The sequence below is a fragment of the Chelonoidis abingdonii genome, chromosome 1, assembly GCF_003597395.2.
Source record: "Chelonoidis abingdonii isolate Lonesome George chromosome 1, CheloAbing_2.0, whole genome shotgun sequence".
NCBI lineage: Eukaryota > Metazoa > Chordata > Testudines > Testudinidae > Chelonoidis > Chelonoidis abingdonii.
In genome coordinates this window covers 133,872,118-133,885,126 of record NC_133769.1, presented here as the reverse complement: position 1 = coordinate 133,885,126, position 13,009 = coordinate 133,872,118, and the positions used below count along the sequence as shown (strand labels likewise).

The 13,009-nt window shown below is 40.8% G+C and overlaps 1 protein-coding gene across 2 annotated transcripts in view; it reads right to left on the bottom strand.

Annotated features, from left to right (window-relative positions):
- Positions 1–3,932: 3,932 nt before the first annotated feature.
- Positions 3,933–13,009, bottom strand: part of RIBC2 (RIB43A domain with coiled-coils 2) — a 31,447-nt gene continuing 22,370 nt past the window's right edge. For both annotated transcript variants that reach the window (XM_032778063.2, XM_075061793.1), the window contains exons 5-7: positions 9,981–10,208; positions 6,727–6,893; positions 3,933–4,358 (exon numbers count right to left, since the gene is read on the bottom strand). In XM_032778063.2, coding sequence (XP_032633954.1) covers positions 4,277–4,358; positions 6,727–6,893; positions 9,981–10,208 — 477 coding nt within the window. In that variant the 3' untranslated portion in view covers positions 3,933–4,276. The remainder of the gene's footprint in view (positions 4,359–6,726; positions 6,894–9,980; positions 10,209–13,009) is intronic.

Here is a 13,009-nt window from a genome sequence, read left to right as displayed (position 1 = left end):
CAGAGGATGCTGAATGCTCCAAGGAGAGACCCAGGAGGTGAAGACGCGTGAGCTTCTTGCCCTGAACAAGTCTGCTCCAAGGGAGAGGAGGCTCCCCAAAGTCCTGACTGGCTTAGTGGGGAGCAGTTCCAGAGCATCGCCCGGGGACTCCGTGACAGTATTATAGAGGACAAGCTGGTAATTGAAAAGGGTGGTCTATATACAATTTTTGTACCACTTTAACTATATTGGCTTGAAACTGGCATAGTTAAAACAGTACAACCGCCTAATGTGGATACCAATACAGCTTAAATCTTGTACATTAAAAGAAATAAACTATGCTGGTATCAGGCATCTTTATACTGCTATTACTACATTCATAGTAAAGGTTGTACCGATTTAACTATTTTGGTAAAAAAAACAACCCCAAAACAGAAACACTAGTCAGTACAAAAACTGTATGTAGAGATTAAAGGTCTAAGGTCTGATCCAAAACCCACTGAATTGAGTGAGAATTTTTGTATTGACTAATTAACAACTGCATTTTGTTTTTCTTTTTGTGTTAGAGTGAAGGTATTTCTCTCATTTCCACATTACTTCCATAATAAGCATTAACACCAGCATGAGACAGTATTGTCTTAATTTGCATGTACACCTCTACCCCGCTATAATGCGGTTGTGGGGAGCCAAAAATCCCTACCGTGTTATAGCTGAAACTCCATTATATAGGGGTAGTGGCGGCAGGGCTCCAGCGGTGATTTAAAGAGCTCCGGGCTCCAGCTGCTGAGGACTCCAGCGGGATTTAACGGGTCTAGGGCTCCCCGCAGCAGCTGGAGCCCTGGACCATTTAAAGCACCACCAGAACCACTCTGCTACCGCGCTATATGCGAAACCCGTGTTATATCAGGTTGCGTTATAGCAGGGTAGAGGTGTATACTGTATTGGGCACATTCATGCTGTTCTTCACCATCTTTACTCGCCTATCTGTATTCATCTATGGATCTAATCTCCTCTTTGGCTACAAGAATCTTGGCTGAAGGGACATTAAAGACACTAATGTGAGTGAAATTATAATAAAGTACAACTTTTTGAAGGTGATTTGTAGTGTTTGTTATGAACATTAAAATGTTTGCAAGGTTGAAAATAATAGACAGCTCTCCTCACTATTGGCCTGTCAACTCAATAGCTGAGCAGTGTTGGCTCCTGGGACCTGGGTCCCTTCCCCTCTCACTCCCCCACATACAGAGGAAGCAAATGGAACTGTGCTGAAGGACTGGAGTCAAGATGGCAGCAGAAGGCTGCACCCTGTGAGTATTGACCACCCCCCCCCCGCCAGACAAAGCCTTCTGCTGACCACACCAGCCCTTCAGTGTGGCCCAGTCCGCTTCCCGTGAGAAAAATTCCTAGGTCTTGAAAAAGCCCAAATTTGGGTGAAAAAAATTGGTAAAACCCAAATACTGGCGTTTTTCATTAAGCCGAGATTGGGGGGCGGTGGGCGGGAGGGAAATTGGTAAATAACCCTAACAAAGAGCGTTAAGTTTGAGAAATAATCAAAGCCCTCAGTTCCACAGCAATCTGAGCTGAATTACCGATAACAGGTTCAGCTCAATAAATGATCCAAAGCAGTGCGGACTGACGCATGTTCGTTTTCATCATCTGAGTCAGATGCCACCAGCAGAAAGTTGATTTTCTTTTTTGGTGGTTTGGGTTCTGTACTTTGTGCATCGGAGTGTTGCTCTTTTAAGATTACAGAAAGCATGCTCCATACCTTGTCTGTCTCAGATTTTGGAGGGCCTTCAGATTCTTAAATCTTGGGTCTAGTGCCGTAACTATCTTTAAAAATCTCACATTGGTACCTTCGTTTTGTCAAATCTGCAGTGAAAGTGTTCTTAAAAGAAGAACATGTACTGAGTCATCATCCGAGACTACTATAATATGAAATATATGGCAGAATGCAGGTAAAACAGAGTAGGAGACATACAGTTCTCCTCCAAGGAGTTTATTCACAAATTTAATTAACACGTTATTTTTTAATGATTGTCATCAGCATGGAAGCATCTCCTCTAGACTGGTGGCTGAAGCATGAAGGGGCATACAAATGTTTAGCTTATCTGGCACGTAAATAATCTTACAATGCTGGCAACAAAATTGCCATGCGAATGTCTGTTCTCACTTTCAGGTGACATTGTAAACAAGAAGAGGGCAGCATTATCTCCTGCAAATGTAAACAAACTTGTTTGCCTTAGTGATTGGCTGAACAAGAAGTAGGACTGAGTGGATTTGTAGGCTCTAAAGTTTGACACTGTTTTATTTTTGAATGCAGTTATTTTTGTACATAATTCTACATTTGTAAATTCAACTTTCATGACAAAGAAATTGCACTACACTACTTGTATTCGTTGAATTGAAAAATACTATTTCTTTTGTTTTTTACAGTGCAAATATTTGTCATCAAAAATAAATATAAAGTGAGGACTGCACACTTTGTATTTTGTGTTGTAATTGAAATCAATAATGTGAAAATGTAGAAAACATCCAAAATATTTAAATAAATGGTATTCTATTATTGTTTAATAGAGCAATTAATCATGTGATTAATCACGACTAATTTTTTTACTCGCTTGACAGCCCTAAAAAGCGTAAATTAAAAGTGCTATATGACATACTCTCTGACGCATGTGAAATATAGATATGAAAATCATGTTAGTGAGAAGAACTGCACCACTTTATCACCACATAGGGACTGTCTGAAGGATCTGCTTGCTGAGCAGCTGTACAGGAGTCCCTGCACTCCAACACTTTGGGAGGAAAGTTTTCTGAGCTAGCCCTGCATATGTCCAGTATGGAAGATTAGGCCGGAAGAGGCGCTGCAGATCTGCATTTATAGAAACCAATGGTCCCATTATCCCGGCCCTGTGTTGGGGGGAAATCATATTAGTCAGAAGTATTTTTAAATGTTTTCCAGAAAATTGTGTTCTAAAATAGTTTATAACATGGTTAACTGGTTTATGCTAGAAAAAGAAACCAGTGTAGAACCTATTAGTGCTTTCTGGGAAGAGAGAGGTTTGAAAATAGTTCTAGCTAGCATATTTCCCTTCTATTCTAGATAAGGGTGGCCTTCAGGGTAGTTATCTAGGCCCAGTGCTTTTGGGTTGGGGGGGCATGGAGAACAAGCTTGCAGTGCTACTCCCTTTGTAACATCTGTTCAGCAGCTGATCAGGTTATTTCAATTTCCATTTCTATCAAATCTTTCACCTTTCAACAAGCACTGAAAACACTTAAACCCAACCCAGCATTTTATTGTTAAACTAACAATGGATATAGTGACTGCACATAATTTTAATTGGGAGTACTAATAAAATTAATTCAATTCTATTTATTTTATATATATAAATTATGGATAAATATTCAGAAATTTCATTTTCTTTGCTCTCAACAATAGCAATTACTCTTCCAATATTTCTTCCTGCATTTTAAAATAGAGTATGGTGTCTGAAAAGCATATGAAGATCAAGTTTTGTTATACTTTAAGTTATTTGACAATCATGCTGTAATCTCAATATTTCTGTAACCTGTAAAAGGAAGATTTCAGTCAAAATATGAACTTCAATGCAGTAAAAGAGTACTGAAAGAATGTGAAATACAAATTACAAAAAATATATCCCACAATGGGCCTAATTCTTCATTGGGATGGAATCATACCAGGAATTGATTTAAAAGGGAACTGGATAAATTCATGGTGGCTAAGTCCATAAATGGCTATTAGGCAGGAAGGGTAAAGAATGGTGTCCCTAGCCTCTGTTCATCAGAGGATGGAGATGGATGGCAGGAGAGAGATCACTTGATCATTGCCTGTTTGCTTCACTCTCTCTGGGGCACCTGGCATTGGCCACTGTCGGTAGACAGATACTGGGCTAGATGGACCTTTGGTCTGACCCAGTACGGCCATTCTTATGGTCCAATAACTTCTCTAAATTAGCACTCAATCATTTCAGTGTTATTTGCGATTATTTTCCTTTTCCTCCTGAGAAATGTTAATTATAAAATATCCCCCAAACCAAAAACGTAAATCAGTAGCAATCTCTATATTTATCATTAATTACAAGGAATACCAATCATCAGGCTTATGACTTACAAGTATATGCCATAAGGAAAATATGGATTTGTTTTAATGCACAAATATCTTAACTGGAAATTTGGGGAAAAACATAGAAAAGCAGTGAAACTTAATCAAACTTTAATATTTCTATAAACCTTACATACATTTATATTTCAGAGAGTGGATGTGTCTCATATGTCACCGGCTAGTTGTATTAAACTGTGTGAAATATTGGCCTGTTGGAAAATTTGAATACACTTCCTCCTGAAGATAAATTTTTCTAGAAAAAAATCAAATACTCAATTAGTAAATGTTTTAAATTTCTGAACATTTTTAAAATAAAAAAAGTGAAATACACAATCCTGTACAACTGTATTACACTATATACATTACTATATATTTTAGTTGTATATTAAATCAAAATAAATAAAGCTCAATTTTCTAAAGTTGACATAAAAATTCTTTCCCCCCCACAAAATCTTGTTCCCAAAATGTCACTATGCCAGTGTTGAGAAAACAGTATTAATGTAGCCTCAGAATTCTTTCATATTGTTTTAAGACCAGGAAATTGTCAGATACAGGAATTTCTTGAACAAAATCTAGGCATACACTGAAAAATCAAATAGTTAAATACTGGGGTTTTGACACTGGCTTGCAGTGATTTTTTTAAAACATGCTCTTTTTAGTTTCTTTATCCTCATAGCAAGCATCAAGGGCGGCTCTAGGGTTTTTGCCGCCCCAAGCAGGCTGCCTTCGGCAGTTTGCCAGTGGAGCGAAGCCTGCCTGCCGCCCTCGCTGCGCCGGCAGAGCACCCCCAGGGGCTTGCCACCCCAGGCACGTGCTTGGCGTGCTGGAGCCTGGAGCCACCCCTGGCAAACATACATATCTGTCCACTGTTAAGCTAGTTTATGACAATACTTGATGGTTCTTTATGGCTGAACTCTGCCATTGGGCCTTAGCCTGAGCTGTTGTTGGCATAGCTCTACTGAACTCAGTGGAGTCTCATCCTTTTTGATTCCAAGAGAGTGAGCTGAATCATGTACACATATATAGTATTAAGAATACTTGCATTGTATTTATTACCCTTTTCTGACTATTACAAAAGAGAAGGTTAAGGGGTGACTTGATTACTGTGTGAAAGTATTTACATGGGGAAGAAATGTCTAATAATGGGCTCTCCAATCTAGCAGAGAAAGGTTTAACACAGTGATCTCCAACCTTTTTCGTCTTGCGGGCGCCAGACGACGAGCCACGGGGGACCATGGTGGCGGACAAGCATCGTCATTCAGAGGCATCTCCGCTGAAATATTGCAGAAAATCATGGTATTTTGGTGGTGGCGCCTCTGGATGTCAGTGGATGCTTGTCTGCCAGCCACTGCGCGGGCACGGATAGACTACCCGGCGGGCGCCAGGGTGCCTGCGGGCACCACGTTGGGGACCCCTGGTTTAACATGATCCAGTGCATAGGTGCTGACTTCTAGTTTTCCCTGGGAGTGTTCCACCTCGAGGGCCCACGTCCACTTAGCCTCTTCTTCCAGTGCCCCACCTTCACTTTGTCTTTTCCTGCCCCTGCTTCACCCCCTCCGCGAGGTCCCCACACCTCGCTGTTCTCCACCCTTCTCTAAGCCTCTTCCTGAGCTGCCAAATAGCTGTTTGGCTGCAGCCGCTGACCAACTGTTCGGGAGTGCCCCGGATTAGCTCACTGGAGCATCCACAGGGTTGGCACCTATGATCCAAGGGCTGTAATTGAAGCTACACAAATTCAGATTGGAAATACGGTGTAAATTTTTAATGGTGAGAGCAAATAACCACTGGAACAATTTACCCAGGTTTATGGAGGATTCTCCATCACTGACAATTTTAAAATCAAGATTGTATGCTTTTCTAAAACATATGCTCTAAGACAGGGGTTGGTAACCTTTCAGAAGTGGTGTGCCGAGTCTTCATTTAGTCACTCTAATTTGAGGTTTCGCGTGCCAGTAATACATTAACATTTTTACAAGGTCTCTTTCTATAAGTCTATAATATATAACTAAACTGTTATATGTAAAGTAAATAAGTTTTTTTTAAATTTTAAGAAGCTTCATTCAAAATTAAATTAAAATGCAGAGCCCCCCAGACCGGTGGCTAGGACCCGGGCAGTGTGAGTGCCAGTGAAAAATCAGCTCACGTGCCACCTTTGGCATGCATGCCATAGGTTGCCTACGCCTGCCCTAGGAATTATTTTTGGGAAATTCTATCGTTTGTGTTATACAGGAAGTCAGACCAGATGATCATAATGGTCCCTTCTGGCCTTGAAATCTGAATCTTTTCCCCATTTTTCTATCTTTATTCTGCCATCTATGTACAATGAACATAACGTAACACTTACACAATGACCTCAGCAGAAACTGTCAGTATTTGAGCCATTATTCCAAACGTATAACTTAGGAACAGTAACAGGATATTCTCTTGAGAACAGTTTTCTTTTTTCCTCATACTACAAAATTCAGATACTCGCTCTAACCTTGCAATTTTTTAAAATGCAATCCATGTCAAAACATCTTATGACAAGTACAGCAGGCTTGCTAAGCAATTTTATAATGCCAAGCTGTTGTCTCAATGGGAAAGAGTTTATCTGATATAGGTTAACCCCTCTGTGCACTTACTTTGATTTCTGCTCCTGGGAGAGTTGTGCATTAGTATTATCCAGAGCTCTGCGAAGTTCTCGATTTAGTCGCTGCTGATGCCGCTCAAAAAGAAGTTGTGCTCTGGCAGCCTGTATACGTTGCCTGTCCCACTCTGCATTTCTTTGCCGTTCTTCCTCCTGCAGCCTCTGGAGGAACAAAAGAAATGTTTGCTCTCTCTTCACAGTCACAGATAAAACAATATTTAAATAGTCTTATTAGCAAATTCATTCATGTGATGAATCCATTTGTCTTTAACAGGCCTGATTCACCCCTGCTATGGGAGAAGGATGAACATTGCACCCTCCTCCACCAGCAGTAGCTATGTGTCCTGGAGGAAATTCAACCCCAGGGGAAGGCAGGCAGTGGTTTCATTATGCCTTCCCCTAGGGGATTATACTATAATGCAGTCAAAGCTCTCTACAGGAGACCCACTAAAGGATGGTATCTGAGAAGATTCACTAAACTGGTGCAAATCTGGTCAGACTGGCCATGTTCTCTTCATGGCCAGTGGTATCTACATTTGAGGTCTTGCTGGAAGCTCAGTGTCTCTTTGTAGAAAGGGGGTTGCAATGTAGTTGTAGTACTGTGCACTTCCTCCTCCAGGAGGATTTCAGAGTAAATCAAGCCCATTATCTGTTGTCTTGGCATAATTTTTGACTCAGAAACTTCCTTCTCCTCCAATACATCTTATATTTACTAATTTGTCTATCACTATCTCCAATCATATTCCCTTGTGCATCACAGCTTTAATACCACCTTTTAGACCAGTGGTCCCCAACCTTTTTGTGGCCAGTAGCACATTCATGTTTTCAGAAGAGTGTGGCGGGCGCCAACAATTTTTCAAGGTTTATTTTGTATTTGTACATTAGATAATATGGAAATCATCATATTTAATATTACATAATATATTAATCCAGAGAAGAGAGAAGCCGGAGAGAAGCCACAAGGACAGAGAATGTTGGCGCCCATAGCCTGCAGCCCCGGAGTTCTCTGTCCCCAGCAGGCATGGGGTCGCAGCTTGTCTCCCTTGCTGGGCACTAGGCAGGCCCCACGCCTGCTGGGAACAGAGATCTCTGTCCCCGTCAGGTGCGGGGCCATGGCCTCTTTCCCCTGCTGGGCATTAGGCAAGCACACATAAATGCCCCGGCGGGTGCCATGGTGCCCACGGGCGCCATGGCGCCCACAGGCACCACTTTCGGGACCACCATTTTAGACAGATTCAGAAGAGGCAGCTTTACAGTGTGTACATCAGTCAATCAAAATTAAACTGCTTTTGGTGTCTCTGTGAAAAGACATAACACAGTTGTTCAGGACCAGTGAAACTTAAAAAATTAAGTTAAATTAAAGATGGACAACTCCTTGTCATATTAACCAGCTCCTTTATGATGAACATTAACATGCTGGTATGAAACACAGCTCTTGGAATTTAAAATAATTTATCTATTGACAGATCAGTCTCTAAAAAATTACATGCAGAACACTATATTGAAAGAACATTATTCAGGTTGCAATGTCAAGCACTCAAAAGTTATAATATGCCAGAACTAAGATTGCTTTTGAACCTTAACTTGCCCCCTTATGTATATGAATTAGGATAGTACGTGATTATGTAATTAAAGATGATTTTTTTTCTGAAGGACCCCTTTTCATTCAGTGCACAAAATGGATAGTGATCACTTAGCAGCAATTTCAATATTTTCTCCTCTTTTGTTCACTGTATGGCCACATGCCCCATTTACTGCACACTATTTAAACCCTTCTCTGAAAAGAGAATTATTCATTTTCTCATGGGCTTTCCGCTGGCATTCTGGCTTTCCTCCCTACCCTGCCCATATTTCCCCATCAATTTACAGTCCCAGCCTCCTTGTCCAAAATTCCTAGTTTCTCTATATCCCTCCAGCTTCTTATCAAATCCAGTGTTTCCCTCCCCTCACCTGGCTATCAGTCCTCTCCACCATTTCCTTCACCAATAACCAATTCCAGCCTCCTCTCCTGTCCCCGCTTGTAGTGTCCTTCCTGAGTCTCCCCCAGGTTCTCAGTCCCAGCCTCAATTGTCTTGCCCAGATTGTCCCAGTCTTCCACCCTCAGCTCCCAGTCCCTTTTCCAGCCCCCAGTCACAGGTTTACTCTCTCTCACTCTCCAGTCCCAATCTCACCACGTTCTTTGTTCCAATATACTAATTTCTCTCCCTTCATCTGGCTCTTGTCCTTTTGCATACTAATTAGACAGCTTACTACTCCATGCTTCCTTGATGCCAGCAGGACAGTTATTGAAAGCACAGAAGAGTCAGACTCCTTGAATTCAATCTAGTACATGGCCCTACCCTAGCCCAGAACATTTGGGAACAGCCGTTCCAAGGAGAGACCAGCCCCCAGAGCCCTCAGCTGAAACCTGCTCAGTCACAATGTGGCGCTGGTGCATATGCAGTCTGATCTGCACTAGGAGTTGTGAGGGGACCAAGCATTTTCAGAAAGAATGGAATCTTCACAGATTTTAGCTGTTAAAGATTTTTCAAAGGCTTATAACTCGGCCAAATGTGGGTGGATTTTTCACAGGAACAGCAAAAGGAAGATCCCTGACACAAAGGCCAGGTCTACACTACGAGATTAAATCGATCTTAGATACGCAATTTCAGCTACGAGAATAGTGTAGCTGAAATCGAATATCTAAAATCGATTTACTCACCCGTCTTCACCGCGCGGGATCGATCCGCGCGGCTCGCTGTGTCGAATCCGGAAGTCCGGTCGTCTAGCTGGAGTTCCGGAATCGATCTAAGCACGCTCTGGGATCGAGATATCGCGTCCAGACCAGACGCGATATTTCGATCCCCGAGCAATCGATTTTAACGCGCTGATCCAGCGCGTAGTCTAGACGTGGCCAAGGAATACCCCTGCCAAATTTCAAGTCCCCGCTGCACAGCATGGGGGCACTAAAGCTTCTCAAAGAAAATGTTGCCAGAATTTAACATGGCAAAACAACATACTTTTCTCTAGCCTTGTTCTTGAAAATGTCTCAACCATTTTGGCTGAATTTTCCAGACAAATTCATCCTTAAGACGACGTGTTGCATGAAAAAATTCAGCCCAATCAGTTGAAGTCTGGCTGTTATAAAGCTATAAGCTACTGAAAAGAGGATCTTATAATGGGAAGTGTCAAGCCATCTTAATAATTGGCGGTGCTATCAGCCCTGTCTACTCCAGCGAATAATACACATAAGCAAATGGGTTTGAATACCAGTTTCTCCAGAACTTGTTGCTGTTGAGTGTAACGTATTGCCATCAGCTGATCCTGGTTCATTCCTTTCCATCGATCAGTAATCACACGATGTTGCCCAAACAAACTGGCTGCTTGTTCTGGGTTTTCAGAAAGCAAGTCTCCTCGAAGGAGGTTAGAAATTTCAGCCACATTATCTTCTTCTTCCTGACGCTTTTCTAGCATTTTTCTTTCTGCAAATTCTGCAGCCTTAAAAAAAAGTGGATATAGGAGGAGAAAGCTGAGACTATTTTCTTTAAAAAGAAAATCCTGATTTAATACCATGAGAAAGTTAGTGAATCAATTATCCTATCATTGAATTTTCTTTCCAAACTGCATGTGATTGTCAATAACATCATATAAGTGCACTCTGTTCATGTGGATTAAGAATGCTGAAAATCTGAAGGGATGTCCCCTTATTGCTTTCATAGCTTGGACCAAAAGCAGTTTGGAGAACTAGCTGTATGTTGTAAAACAAATGCCAGAATAATGTCAAAATTAATTCTACATTTATTCACAGATAGAACAAACAGTCAAGCATACTAACATGGACTTGTTAGTCAGATGTCAGACATCACATGGAAGAAAACAGACTAAAATTCACAATTCTCAGTTACTAGTTCAAACATCCTAAGTACATATTCCAAACAAAAACTATACGGATTTCATGATTAAGCACTCAAAAAAATCAGGAAATGCCAACATTAAGTCTGCTATGCTCCCTGGTGTGAATGCATTACAATACAGTCTTCAAGTACATGAACACATGCTAATACTACAAATATATTCAAATTATATATGTCCTATGCAAATTACTCAACTTTGGCTTGGCTACTATCACACTCCTATCACTACTGCTCCTCAAAACTCCTTAGCCACATGCTGACTACGAACATGCTACTCTCAAAATTTGTTTCCTCGCTACCATATCAGCCCACATAACTTCAGACATTAAATATGACTTAATTTTGAAGGAGCTGCTCTTAATTGGGGAAGAAAGCAGGATAAGGTTTTTTTATGGGAAGGAGATAGCAGGAAGACTAAAGTTAAATGGAGTGACGCAGTGGACAGTGTTCGAAGCTGAGTTGGACTTCTTTGTTCTAGACAGTTCTCTCAGAGGACAAAGGCAAAAAGAAGAAAGGGCAATATAGTAACTTGAGAGAGCTTCCTGTTAATTCAATAATTACCACATCCTAGGCTAATAAAGTCTGAGACTGAACAGAAACAGTTTAGCGATAGGTTAAAGTATATATAGGATTGTTATTACCTCAAACAGCAAACAACCTCAAATGATCACTGACATTAAAGCCTATATAGCTCAATGCAGAAGAAATATTTGAAAAGGAAAGCACCGAAAGTGAAATAACAGGAGAATGTGCTCATTCTGTTTTCAAAAAATATATAGCTTTTACTTAATTTTTCTTTCCCAGAATATTAATAACAAATAGTTTACATGTACTGTGCAAAGTATACAATAAGAAATATCACACAGAATATTTGTAAATGAAGTAATAAAGTATCTGACTCACTCTTATTTTAGAATTAGAATTATAAAACTATTTAACAAATTATAGTTTTAACTTAGGTCCTGTAAAAACATATTTTTAATCTAAAAATGTAAACTCCTTTGTGATGGGGTGTTTATCCCACACAGGTTGTAAAAGGATTAATATAGGCCTCAGACCAATTAACCAGCCTGTGTGCACCTGGAGGGTGAGCCAGGACTAATTAGAAATAAAGCCCAACTGGGGTAGAGAAGAGTTTTGGATCTATAAAGAGCTGGGTGAGCCCTGCTGGGGGAGAACCAGAAGAGAAAAGATAGGAGATGCCCTTGCTCTGGGAAGCAGCCTGCAAAGAAGGCTGAGATGGAGAAAGAGCAGATACCCTTCTCCAGGGATGAACTGGAAGCCTGAGTAAGATGGAGTCCCCGATGAACTGGAGCCTGTGGGAAACCCTGAGTAAGGAGAGGAGTGTGCCTTGGATCAGGAGACTCCATATATATATGGAGAGAGAGTTGGATTTTGATAAAGGACACTGTGGCTCTGAAAGGTGAGGAAAATTGAAGCAAAAGTTGTTGTAGTGCCATAGCCAGCCAGGAGGGGACATCATGGTGCAGCAATTTCGCCACATCCGGATAAGACACTATACTCTATTTTAGCTCAAGAAAAGAATTTCCACTTTTAGAGAGATTAAAATAAATCAAGCAAATCAAATTCAAAATGGCAGCAGAGCTGAACTTTAGACACACCAGCCACTAGCTCTGCCACCTCTTGAGCAGGGATTAAGGGTCAACTCCTAGTCCCGCTGAAGTCAATGGCAATGGAAGTTTTGCCACAGGCTTCATTGTGACCAGGATTTTGCCCAAAATCTACTCCCTTGAAGAGTTTTCCCAGAAGTCAGTAGCTTTTTATTTCAGGAATAAAGGATTATACATTTCCAAGAAAACAGAAAAACAAAACTTTTCAACCTAATGACCTTTATGAACAATTATCTAAAATATGATGTGTATCTGATGGGCATCTGTTCTTTTTAACTAAATAAATAATAGCCTCACTTTAGTGAGCACTTAAAATAAATAATATTTTACAGAAGGGATACTTTGGATAGAGTCTACTTATCACCTGTGATGTTCTGACCCTTTAAATATTTGAGCACTCTCCCTCCCCACTGCAACAGCATGTTATTGTTAGTTTCCATTTTGCAGCTAGAACAGTAAAGGGAGCACAGCTTGACAGTTGTGTGTTCATCAGCTCCTCTATGTCTGTATCTAACTCCTTTGCTGGGTCCAAAAATACAACATTGGCAGCAAGGACTTTCCATCCCAACAAGTGTCCAGTGCTTCCATTGCCTGAATAGAACAACAAGAGAAAGTAAGCAAAGAATAAGAGTTTGAAAAAGGGGACAACATTCACCTAGAGGCACAAGGTGACAGCTTGCTGTTTTTTGCTTCTGGGACAGTGTGAATCAGCCAGCTAGAGAGGAGGAATTAGGCAAATAAAGATACAACCCAA